This window comes from Crassostrea angulata, chromosome 10 (genome assembly GCF_025612915.1).
Source record: "Crassostrea angulata isolate pt1a10 chromosome 10, ASM2561291v2, whole genome shotgun sequence".
Taxonomy (NCBI): Eukaryota; Metazoa; Mollusca; class Bivalvia; order Ostreida; family Ostreidae; genus Magallana; species Magallana angulata.
Window position 1 is genome coordinate 30,752,533 of NC_069120.1, and position 13,680 is coordinate 30,766,212.

At 33.6% G+C, this 13,680-nt stretch overlaps 1 protein-coding gene across 1 annotated transcript; it reads left to right on the forward strand.

Annotated features, from left to right (window-relative positions):
• Nucleotides 1-13,425, forward strand: LOC128166748 (carboxypeptidase E-like). The gene is made up of 9 exons (XM_052832100.1): nt 1-361; nt 1,677-1,882; nt 4,542-4,700; nt 7,712-7,881; nt 8,325-8,467; nt 8,651-8,790; nt 8,895-9,009; nt 11,284-11,537; nt 11,905-13,425. Exons 1-9 carry the CDS (start codon nt 124-126, stop codon nt 11,989-11,991), a joined length of 1,512 nt encoding a protein of 503 aa, XP_052688060.1. The 5' UTR covers nt 1-123; the 3' UTR covers nt 11,992-13,425.
• Nucleotides 13,426-13,680: the final 255 nt, after the last annotated feature.

The following is a 13,680-nucleotide window of genomic DNA, read 5'->3' on the forward strand; positions in this document are numbered from 1 at the left end:
TGCAACTTTGTTTACGTCAATGTGACGTTTATAATCGATTATCATTATGCTTTATAAATTAGGAGAAAGAGTATCTAAAAATTAGGGTTGAAATATTGTGGAAAACAACAGAAAGAGAAGGATATGCGGCTAATTGCTGCTATATTTATTGCCTTGAGCATAGCCTGTAATCTGGCTTTTGAATTGAAAGACTTCACTTTTGGAGATCACGATTACAATAGTCTTTTGAATGTCTTGAACGAAACAAATAAGAAATGTCCAGATGTCAGTCGGATTTACAGTTTAGATGAAAAGACTGTGGAAGGCCGAGATTTGGTAGTCATAGAATTTACAGCAGAAAAACCTGGGACGCATTTAGCAGGTATGCTTTTTGACCCCCCCCCTCTCTCTCTCTCTCTCTCTCTCTCTCTCTCTCTCTCTCTCTGAGCTTCTATTCTGTAAAAATAATTTAAAGTTTCATAAAAGGGTAGTATTAAATTGTATTAGAATTACAGTCAAGACTTGTAATCAAATTGCCCGAGTAAGGAATGACTTCAAAGAGTGAGAAGAATTTATAAATTTGTCAATACTGTTTAATTTATCGATTTTTTAATAATAAGATGGCATTTAAAAAAGAAATTAGTTTGAACATATTTTATTGTATATATAATATATACAAAGGGTTTGAACACAAGTTCTTTCAACTTACTAGGTTCTCACCCTAGAAAGAAATTACATGTATATAGGGACCTCTTTGGTAAACTTATAGAAGATGGAATTATATTATAAAAAATCATACATTCATTTTTCTCAAAATTTCTTAATTACTTGTAATTAGATCAACACATCACCATAACCGCTTATCTTTTAATGGATTACATGAGTCTGTTTGGGGAAGAGTCAGTTTGGGTATTACTTAATTAATTCACTTGACTCCTTGAACATGTAAAGTCTGTCCCACAAGTTATTGCTTCCATCTCTTTTGGATGATTTTTAATCAAAATACACATATCTGTGAAAGAAATACTGTTGAAATTGATAAATGGCAAAATATCCAAGATATCTTCATTGACACATTATCATTTTTCTCTCATAAAAGTTCACAGAAACGAAAACAAATTTCTTGTGGATATTTTTGATTGGAAACGTTTACATCTTTTCACCATTCTGAACTCACTTGGAATACCTCGCACAATTTTTCAACGTTATCCAGGCTATTTCATGGCTGATGGAATGCAAAATCCCCATAGACTTAATATTTTGGGTTGTGTATTGAAACCTGAAAGGGTTATTAATACGTGAATGTTCATTTCTTCATAAATATTTTGTAATATACAATCTCTGTTTTGACTTATTTCTGCCAATATTTTACATATGTTCATATTCATAGAAAGACATCCTAACTGAGTTAGGATGTCTTTCTATGAATGTTAACATATGCAAAGTTAAACTCTGAGTATATATCATGAAGTCTCATGATGCACATTGTTTTACTTTCAAAACTCTTTTTCAAAATTTTTTTGATTTTTTAAATGGGGTGAAATTCCCATATATCCTAAGATGTAACTTGGAAAGTCATGAGTGTAGAAAAAATTCCAACATCAGTTTTTAAATATTTTATTCAAAATCATTTATGAAATGCCCATGACAAAGGAAGAATGGATAGAATCTAATAGGTAAATATATACTGTTTGTAGGGAAGCCAGAATTTAAATATGTTGGAAACATGCATGGAAATGAGGTTGTAAGCAGAGAAGTGTTGTTGGCCCTTATAGCCTATTTATGCCAGGGATACAGAGAGCAAGACCCAGAGGTTGTGTGGCTGATGGACAATACACGTATTCACATTATGCCCTCCATGAATCCTGATGGTTGGGAGTTGGCTAATTCACGCCCAAGGAAGGTGAGAGAGGTTTTAGATAATCTGTATGAAAACAAATGTATAAATTACAACAAATGTACAGGATTTACTTGCTAAATCAAGCAAATCTCTAAAGAATCGGAATTGATTTTCGTTTCATTACATTAATTACGCTTTGTAACTTAGGGAACTATCGCCTGTATTTGTAACTTTTACATAGCATTATCAATCAAACATAGACTTAGGTAAACAAGACAGTTGACTGTTTACCTGCGCAAAATTAGATGAATTAACAGGTACCGTACATTAATAACATACTTAAATACAATTCTATCGGTAATTCGGTATGATCTTTGCTTAATGGTTGTTTAATTCATTGTGTTTAGTTAGATGCTCAGTATTTTCTTGAGTCTATAGTCAGTCAAAATAGATTAATTTTGCTCATGGAAATATCCTTACAATGTATATTTTATTAACATTTTGTGTCATGAAATCATGCAGGCATCTTTTCAAACTTTTCGTAACTTCCATTTACTAGTATCAATAGTATCATAAACAAATTGATTCCAAGTATGTTTTCCATTGTCTGTAACATACATATACTGTACAATGTACATAAATAATAAGCTAAGCTCTCAAATAAATGTACAATGTACCTAATGACAGAATAATCGTTCCATAGAAAACAATATTTATGGAACAGATGCAGATTGAAGCACATGGTGTCAACAAAGACTGATATGAAATAAAATTTTCAACCACAGCTGTACTTTTAGTTCCTGTTTGCAGATTATTTTACATTTTTCATTTTAAATACGTGTTGAAACTTAGTACAGACTGCATCAATGTGTACAAGATATTTTGAACCAAAGTTATTGGCACATGAAGTTTAAGTACACACTGAAAAAAGTAAAATATAATAAGTGCTTAAATTCTTTTGGAAGTTCAAATCCAAAAATTACAGTAATTCTGTACTTTGATAGTGAAGGTTGAAGCAGTGGATGGTAATTTTAATTTTTTTGGAGAAAGAGTTAATTTCTGGTTTATATAAGATACATTTGTAAGATATATGAAAGAATTGCAGTCTATTCATTTTTTAGCTCACCTGAGCTGAAAGCTCAAGTGAGCTTTTCTGATCACTTTTTGTCCAGAGTCCGTCTGTCTGTAAACTTTTTACATTTTCGACTTCTTCTCCTGAACCACTTGGCCAATTTCAACCAAACTTGACACAAAGCATCATTGGGTAAAGATGATTCAAGTTTGTTAAAATAAAGGGCCACGCCCTATTTTAAGGGGAAATAATTAGGATTTATTGAAAATTTGGTGATATTTTTCAAAGATCTTCTTCTCAAAAACCACTTTGCCAGAAAAGCTGAAACTTATGTGGAAGCATCCTCAGATAGTGTAGATTCAAGTTTGTTCAAATCAGGGTCCGCGGGGGTAAGGTTGGCCTACAATGGGGGAGGGGGGCTCAAAGTTTAGGAGTATATAGAGTTAATCTTTAAGAATCTTCTAGTCATATACCATTTGGCCAGAAAAGTTGAACCTTGTGTGGAAGCATCCTCAGATAGTGAAGATTCAAGTTTGTTCAAATCATGGACCTTGGGGGTAAGGTGGGGCCACAATGTGGGGTTGAAGTTTTACATAGAAATATATAGAGAGTTAATCTTTAAAAATCTTCCTCTCAAAAACCATTCGGCCAGAAAAGCTGAAACTTGCATGGAAGCATCCTCAAATAGTGCAGATTCAAGTTTCCTCAAATCATGGTCCCAGTAGGTAAGATGGGGCCACAATTGGGGGTCAAATTTTTAAATAGGAATATAAAGAGAAATTTTATTTTAAATCTTTTACTCAGAACACTACTGGCCAGAAAAGCTGTAACTTGTGTGAAGTATCATCAGGTAGGCCACTAGGGTAGATTCAAGTTCCGTCAGATTATGATCCCTGGGGGTAGGTTAGGGGCACAATAGGGACTGGTTAAATCTTAACAAAGGAATATATTGAGAAAAATCTTTTTCTAAAAAAGGAAATTTTCTTAGAAAAGGTGCAACATTAGTGAAAGCAATCTTAGATAGTGTAGATTCAAATTGGTCAAAATCATATTTTTCAGGAGTAGGATGGAGCCACATGGGGGGGGGGGGTCAAATTTACAAAGGAGAACATTTTAAATTCACCAAAACTCAAATGTTAATATATGGTTTTACTTTTATGCAAGCATTTTGACATATTTTTAATTCTTTAAAATTGTTTAGACTTTGGCCTCTGGACAATTCTTGGGCTTCACAAGTTTGATGTAGGTTTATATCTCATTTAATTTAGATCTTCTTGAGAACTGTAATGCTCAATATGTGAAATGACTCTACTGTGACAAAAAGGGATCAATGATAAACAGAATATCCGGGAAAAAAATTGATTTTTTAAAATACAGGATCTATTAGACTATATTGTCCATATTATTTTGGTATATTACTCCATAAAGCTGATTTTATTATGCCTATTGTTGCTCAGGTGAGCAATGTGGCCCATGGGCCTCTTGTTTTAATTGATTGCATGATTATTCAAAAGTTAATACATGTACTGAACTAATTAGTGTTATATTTTTGATTTTACCGTATTGAATTACATTGAATTAATTGGAAACTTGCCTTTCATTTTGTGAATATTTGAATTAAAATGTACTTTGTGATATTTTTTATTTAAGAATGGTCAGAAGCCATGGTTGGATGGCAGGGCTAATGCAAATGAGGTTGATTTAAACAGAAACTTCCCAGAGGTTGACAAGCTGGAATATAAATATGAAAAACTGGAGGGTGGACTTAACAACCACATTATGTCACTCAGCAAGGCACTCAGCAAAATGGTATGCTACCAGTTTTATTAGCTCACCTGAGCCAAAGGCTCAAGTGAGCTTTTCTGATCACAATTTGTCCGTTGTCTGTCGTCGTTGTCGTTGTCGTCGTTGTAAACTTTTCACATTTACATCTTCTTCTCAAGAACCACTGGGCAGATTTCAACCAAATTTGGCACAAAGCACCACTAGGTGAAGGGGATTCAAGTTTGTTCAAATGAAGGGCCACGCCCTTTTTAAAGGGGAGATAATTGAGAATTATTGAAAATTTGTTGGTATTTTTCAAAAATCTTCTTCTCAAAAACTATTAGGCTTAGCTTAAACTTGTGTAGAGGCATCATCAGGTAGTGTAGATTCAAGTTTGTTCGAATCATGGTCCCCGGGGGTAGGGTGCGGCCACAATTGGGGGATCAAGTTTTACATAGGAATATATAGAGGAAATCTTTAAAAATTTTCTTCTCAAAAACTATTTGGCCAGGAAAGCTCAACTTTGAGTGGAGGCATCATCAGGTAGTGTTGATTCAAGTTTGTTCAAATCATGGTCCCCAGGAGGGGGGGCCACAATTGGGGGATCAAGTTTTACATAGGAATATATAGAGAAAATCTCTAAAAATCTTCTTCTCAAAAACTATTTGGCCAGTAAAGCTCAAATTAAAATGGAAGCATCCTCAGTAAGTGTAGATTCAAGTTTGATCAAATCATGGTCCCCGGGGGTAGGGTGGGGCCACAATTGGGGGATCAATTTTTACATAGGAATATATAGAGAAAATCTTCTAAAATAATCTTCTCAAAAACTATTTGGCCAGTAAAGCTCAAATTAAAATGGAAGCATCCTCAGGAAGTGTAGATTCAAGTTTGATCAAATTATGGTCCCCGGGGGTAGGGTGGGGCCACAATTGGGGGATCAAGTTTTACATAGGAATATATAGAGAAAATCTTTAAAAATCTTCTTCTCAAAAACTATTTGGGCAGTAAAGCTCAAATTAATATGGAAGCATCCTCAGGAAGTGTAGGTTCAAGTTTGTTCAAATCATGGTCCCCGGGGGTAAGGTGGGGCCACAATTGGGGGATCAAGTTTTACATAGGAATATATAGAGAAAATCTTTAAAATTTTCTTCTCAAAAACTATTTGGCCAGTAAAGCTCAAATTAAAATGGAAGCATCCTCAGGAAGTGTAGATTCAAGTTTGTTCAAATCATGGTCCCCGGGGGTAGGGTGCGGCCACAATTGGGGGATCAAGTTTTACATAGGAATATATTGAGAAAATCTTCAAAAATTTTCTTCTCAAAAACTATTAGGCCAGGAAAGCTCAACTTTGAGTGGAGGCATCATCAGGTAAGGTAGATTCAAGTTTGTTCAAATCATGGTCCCCGGGGGTAGGGTGGGGCCACAATTGGGGGATCAAGTTTTACATAGGAATATATAGAGAAAATCTCTAAAAATCTTCTTTTCAAAAACTATCAGGCCAGAAAAAATCAAATTAGAGTGGAAGCATCCTCATGTAGTGTAGATTCAAGTTTGTTCAAATCATGGTCCACGGGGGTAGGGTGGGGCCACAATTGGGGGATCAAGTTTTACATAGGAATATATAGAGAAAATCTTTTAAAAAATTTCTTTTAAAAACTATTTGGCCAGAAAAGCTTAAATTAAAATGGAAGCATCCTCAGGAAGTGTTGATTCAAGTTTGTTCAAATCATGGTCCCCGGGGGTAGGGTGGGGCCACAATTGGGGGATCAAGTTTTACATAGGAATATATTGAGAAAATCTTTTAAAAAATTTCTTTTAAAAACTATTAGGCCAGAAAAGCTAAAATTAAAATGGAAGCATCCTCAGGAAGTGTTGATTCAAGTTTGTTCAAATCATGGTCCCCGGGGGTAGGGTGGGGCCACAATTGGGGGATCAAGTTTTACATAGGAATATATTGAGAAAATCTTCAAAAATTTTCTTCTCAAAAACTATTAGGCCAGGAAAGCTCAACTTTGAGTGGAGGCATCATCAGGTAAGGTAGATTCAAGTTTGTTCAAATCATGGTCCCCGGGGGTAGGGTGGGGCCACAATTGGGGGATCAAGTTTTACATAGGAATATATAGAGAAAATCTCTAAAAATCTTCTTTTCAAAAATTATCAGGCCAGAAAAAATCAAATTAGAGTGGAAGCATCCTCATGTAGTGTAGATTCAAGTTTGTTCAAATCATGGTCCCCGGGGGTAGGGTGGGGCCACAATTGGGGGATCAAGTTTTACATAGGAATATATAGAGAAAATCTTTAAAAAATTTCTTCTCAAAAACTATTTGGCCAGTAAAGCTCAAATTAAAATGGAAGCATCCTCAGGAAGTGTAGATTCAAGTTTGTTCAAATCATGGTCCACGGGGGTAGGGTGGGGCCACAATGGGGGGATCAATTTTAACATAGGAATATATAGAGAAAATCTTTAAAAATTTTCTTCTCAAAAACTATTAGGCCAGAAAAACTCAAATTAAAATGGAAGCATCCTCAGGAAGTGTTGATTCAAGTTTGGCCAAATCATGGTCCCCGGGGGTAGGGTGAGGCCACAATTGGGGGATCAAGTTTTACAATCTTTAAAAATATTCTGGGAAAGTTTTCGGTCCAAAACTCAGTACTTAGTGTGAAAGCACAGGTTATGAGATTAAAGGTAGATTTAAGTTTGATGAAACCATGATTCCCTAGAGAATTGTGGGGCCACGAAATGGGGAGGGGGGGGGGGGGGTTATAGGAATAGAGAAAAATCTTTTTACAGGTACAACAAAAAAAGGGGTTGGTATTTACCAAAAAATAAGAGGTGGATAAAAATTGGCAGATTTTCAATTTTTTTTTAGCAAGATCTACTGTACTCAGTTGTCAAGATATTTTGATACTGTAATGCTAATTTGATCAGAATTAAGGCAATTGTTGCTCAGGTGAGCGATGTGGCCCCTGGGCCTCTTGTTGTTAAATTCCATGCCAAGTACATCGGTATTTTTTTGTTCGTACAAATTGAAAATACTGATGATTTGATGTTTCAGAACCTTGCTCCAGAGACCCGAGCGGTCATTAAATGGTTGTACTCTATCCCCTTTGTACTGTCATCTAATCTGCATGGTGGAGATTTGGTGGCTAATTATCCATATGACGAATCTCGTGATGACAGAAAGACCTCACAATATTCAGCCTCACCAGATGATGGCTTGTTCAGGTAATTAACAGCAGTTACTTTTGCTTTCATGGTTCAGAAATATGATACTGTGGAATCATTTAAATTCGTGGGGGCCAATTTTCATAGATTGTGAACTTTTTGCTTAATCGTGGGGATGTAATTTCGTGGATGAGGCGGGTTTCAGTAACAAAGATTACTTTTTCTAAATTTGTTTTCGTTGAGGATGTAAATTCGTGGGGGAGGGCTACCCACAAATACCATGAAAATTGAGCCACCATGAATTCTAATGATTCAACTTATTTTTGATAACATCTTTAATTGTTTTTCGTGATGTTAATGATATTAACTAATGATTTTCTTATTCATCGTTTATAGCATATATAACATGCATTTATTAATTCGTTATGTTAAGAAAATATTAATTTTGAATATAACAGAAGCAATTAGTTGTTGAGAATTTTATGTGTATACATTTATTGCAGATACTTGGCCAAGTCTTACTCTAAACACCATCTCACTATGTCAGATCCATCGAGAAAACCATGTGACATGTCAGGTGACCTTGAACTGCCAGAGTTCAAGGATGGCATTACCAATGGTGCAAAGTGGTACTCAGTAGCTGGAGGTATGGGAATTCAATAAAAGTTGGCTCTTGTATTTTTTTTAACCAATGTTGATGAACAATATAGACAACGTTGATAACAAGTTAACAACTAAAGAAAGAATAAGCTAAAGACTTATAAAAAGAATGAATACATTATATGGTATATTAAAATATACGGGTACTAATGTATGAATCTGTTATCAGGTATGCAAGATTTCAACTACCTGGCGACTAACTGCTTTGAAACTACCTTGGAGTTGGGTTGCAATAAATTCCCTTATCCTGAGGAGGAGAAGAATTATTGGGAAGAGAACAAAGCAGCTCTCCTCAACTACATGTTTCAAGTACTTATCAAAACAATTACCTACAAACTGTTTTTCGAGGCAGATAGAAATTTACTTTGTTAACATAAGTTTACCTTGTTACATGTATTCAACTTATTAAATAGGTGCATATTGGTATAAAGGGGTTGATACAGTCAGGTGGGAAGAGAGTGGGTAATGCTACCATCAAGGTGATGAACATGCCATCTGGATCTCCTATCAAACATGATGTTCTTTCAGGTAAAGACTAGCATTCAAAACTACTGTTTAAATATTGAAGGTGTACTTGTACTGTTGTGAAAAGGCTCCTTAAAATTTATATAAAATATAATGAAACTTGTAGAAATTTCTGTACAAATTAATAAGAGGGGGTATTTAAACTATACATGCTTTAATTTGCGTCAATTTTGAATGACAGTAAAAACGCATGTGTGTGTTTACTTAGAAAAGTTATCTCTATTCTGTAAATTACATGTCGTTACAAATAAAATTTCAATTGTTTATTTGACTAATAAATATATTGGTGAAGGAAGAGCGAAACTGACCTCATTGTGCATGTCCACAGGAAATCAGGTGGCCAGAATTGTTTGACTAATAACATATCCGTCTCGATTTTGTGTATACTTAACAGTTGTTAATTTGAAATATATACATGTATTATGAGTTTAATACCTTTGTCATTTACAGTACCATTACTTTTGAATGTTTAAATAGGACAACACTCACATGAACACAAAATAGCCTTTAGGGAAAAATACATAAGCCTACAGCATTGTTCTGTATATGGATGAACATGCTCACACAATTTTGTTTTGCTTTCTTTTGTTCGTAATCGTATATAGGACAAAGGACTATATATGATATGGGCCTAAAATGGCCCCTTAAAATGAACATCATCATTTTTCTGTAATTTTTTGTTCTCTTTGTACACGCATACATGTTACTACAGTTATTTTATGATTTCCCTATTGACCCAAATGCCCACAATTTAGAAAATGACATTACAAAGTTTACCTTTTTCTGCAATTTTTCCATTTTTAGCATAAAAAAGCTTGTTTTTAAACAATTTTTCTTTCAGATAACATTGAGCACATGCTTGAACAAACAAAATGTTTTTTTCAGAAGTGTGTGTATCCAAGACTAATAAGGGACAAAAATATTGTGTATCCAAGACTAATAAGGGACAAAAATATTTTCCTTGTTCAAAGTGTCGCTCCTATATTTCCGGTTTGAAAAAAGATTAGAAAACTATCAATTTTTGAATGATTTTGATTAAGGTACCTCACTACACCCACACCTATACTTTTTAAGACACTACGTCACAAGATGGCGATTTAAATGTTTTGTTAAACTGTTTATATCATTCATTTGGGTTGTATATTGTCGTAGCTCAGTGGTTAAAGTACATGTATTGGGTTTTTTGAACTGCAGATTATGAGTTCCAATCTGTCTGGAGCTTTTGTTCATGTTAACTGAATTAAATTTTTGAAAATGTAATTTTTCATCCAAATTTCACTTTTTTTTTTGCCTATTAGACTTAAATACTTCTTATCCATTATGATATCTATCATAATCAAGTAATTTTCTGCTGATTTGAGAAAATATTTTCAAGTGTAGTGAGTCACCTTAAATTATGAAAATTAGGTAACTTCTGACGTCATAAACTGCCAGTGAGGGTAAACAATTTAAATAAATAGGTAAAAAATATATGGGTATAGTCCACTAATGTGTTTTCCATAGGCGGTAATGTTAAAGTTAAGGTTCATAGCTCCGGCTTTAATTTTCGTTCAGCAACGAGGGACCTCTTGAATGTCTCTCTCCTGTTAAAATTTCGTGGTATGAAGTCAGATTTGTTTTCCGGCAAAATGCGTCTCTATTGAAAAACTCTGAAAATTAAAGTAAAAGGAGGGAATTAACAATTTTGGAAAGGGTGTACATCAAACAATTTCAATTCTTTCCTTTAGCAGATCATTCAAGTTTGACCCTTGCTTTTAAAATTGCAAATCCTCTTTTCTGACATATGTTAAGCATTCTGACGTGATAGATTGATATTCATGAGGAGGTATTACTTTTCCTGGCAGGAAAATAAATATATTTTATTGTTTAAAATTTGACATCTTTATTTCATGAACGAATTGAGCATTATAATTAACAGCAAAAATGTAACATTTGTAAGTAAACAAACACATGCATTTTCCCTGTCATTAAAAATTGGTGCAAATTGTAGTGTGTATAGCTTTAATGACCAACATTGTATATACAAGTCAAGGGATGAAAAATTGTTATTTCACAATTTGAATAGTTTTAAATTAATTTATATCCAGAAAATGGCCTTTGGAAAAAAATTGATTACTTTGATACATTACAGTTCTAATTATGACATCATTTGCAGTGGCTTGATATATGATATGAAGAATTTATTGTCACCACCAAGCAAGTTGTTGATATTGTAAAAGTGACCACCTGATCAAAAGATTACATGTATCTATTTTTTTAAATCTTATGTTAATGCAGGGAAACAGGGCGACTACTATCGTCTATTGCTGGATGGAGACTACAAGGTCAGAGTTGTTGCTGAAGGATTCCACCCAGAAGAACGTTGCATCACTGTGGCTAATAAACAGATGCAACAAGCTCAGGTTGTGAACTTTGATCTCACCCCTTCTAATAAAGAGAGAACAAAAGGACAAACTGGTTGCATTCCCACCAAACAGTTGGATCTTAGTAGTGGAACAGAGCAGTTTCTTCAAGATTCTTTGTATGACAAGGTAAGATTGGACAAAATGTACCTTATTGCCTGTAATCACAACATCTTAGGTTTAATATTTGCTTGGTCTTAAAAGTGTTTTCAATTGAAGAAAGCTTTGTCGTAAGTTGTTTGATATTTAAAATGAATTTAGAAAATTACACAGCACTTTCGACATCTATGCTAGTAAGATGACTCTTCAAGGCATCCAAACAAAGGAGGATGTGAAATACAGGCCCTTGTAAATGGAGAAAAAAGTGTTTGAATTTCTGTTGGAGAGTCATTGAAAGTTCTTACTTTCCACAAAGATTGTTTATGATATGTGAATATGGGTTTTAAACACTAGAAAATGTACAATGTGAAGAAAAGCTTTTGTATTTTTTTTTCAGCTTTATGGAGACTATGTATACAACACTAAAGACTACCAACTGTACAACTATTTACAAAGGATACTCAAGTCTGTAACTGGAAATTAGTCTCTCAGGATTCAAGTCAACTTTTTGCTGTCGTATAGGTCTACAAACTTTCTCCTTAATCAGGATGGTGATTTTCTGTCAAGACCCTCAACATTTCCAAAGGACAAAGAAGCTCCAAAACATTCTTCTTTTTTCATATTTTAGGAAAGAAGCTTCATTGTAAATTACAGTTAAACTTTGGTATATCAAACACTTATATCTCAAATTGCATGAGTATCTTGAAGTTAGTTGGCTGTCCCTATTGTTTTTACTGTATCAATGATAAGATAATCCAGTATGTTGATCATGAAAATCTTGAATATCCTGCTAATCTTGATATAGATTGACATTCTCAAGTGTTCAAATCATATGCTACATGTATTTGTCAAAGTCCAATAATTAAATTCACCATTCCATTGCTTTCATAGTTTTCCTTAGTCCAGCAACATCAAGATACCGAAGTTTAACTGTATCCCCATGCATAATTGAATGTTTCATAATATTTTGATATGTTTTTGACACATTTGTTTTAGAAACTTGTCTCCTTTAATTGTGATACTTGAAATCCTTTACAAGTTTACATGTTGTTGAAAAAGCATTTTTCAAAAAAAAATTCTTCATATTTTTGATTATGATTAAATATTTTACTAAAGGGTATGATATATTTTAAGTGCAATATGTTAATTGATGTTAAGGCATTTATTTGTTGTTTTTCCCATAAGGTGGTAAAACAAAATTGGGACCAAGAACAAAAGATGTAACATCCAGCAATAGTCGAACAAGTTTGATTCATAAAGACAAATTTTGATAAGCCTTAAAAAAATCCTTTACCTTTTATATTGTTTGTTTTATTGTTATGAAGAGAAAACTTTTGGTTTTTGGACATAGATGTTTAGTTTTTGGATATCAATTACTGGGTCTCAGAGTTGTTGTTGTTGTTGTTGTTCAGAGTATTGAACAAACTCAAGTGAATAGTATTACCTCTATGACAGACTATGTCCATCAACTGCCTTAGCACTACACAAAAAAAAACATTAGCAAAAAAAAACAAACAAAAAAACCGTACAGTTGTTTGATGTATATAAATACTTTGGTCATATATTTTATGGAAAATTTTAACTAAGCTGTGGTATTTACTCTAGAATTTCCTTATAAGCATTTGTTTCAACAATATTGACTTAAACACATTCGATCTTTCTTGACGTAAGATTTTATTGATATTTTATGTGGTTACATATATTTAAGCAGACAACGTATACTTGTTTCCATTAAAAAAAACTTTCTTCCTCTGAATGTTATCAACAAGTGTTATAATAAAGGTTACTGCAGAATTAAAAAAAATTAAAATTTTTGTTTACAAAACATGTTAACACTCCTGTCTTGCATAACTCCTTAACCCACCAATATCAATTTTGTTTGTGATTTCTGTGATAAATAAATGTGCAATCAAAGTCACTTGTTTTGCTTTTAAGGTTATCTGAGCTATTGACCAATATGACCTTTAGCTACAACTTCCTGTCTAGTGTCATATATTGTGATAGCTGGTGGGTATCATATGAAGTAGGCTGAAAGTATCATATATACTGGTTTTTTCAGTATTAAGAATTATTGGTTCTTTATTACTTCCAATTTCTCCATAGTATTTTGCAAGACTCCTTGGATAATACTTGCATTATAATAGCCTAGAGACTTGTTTTGATGGTAACTGTC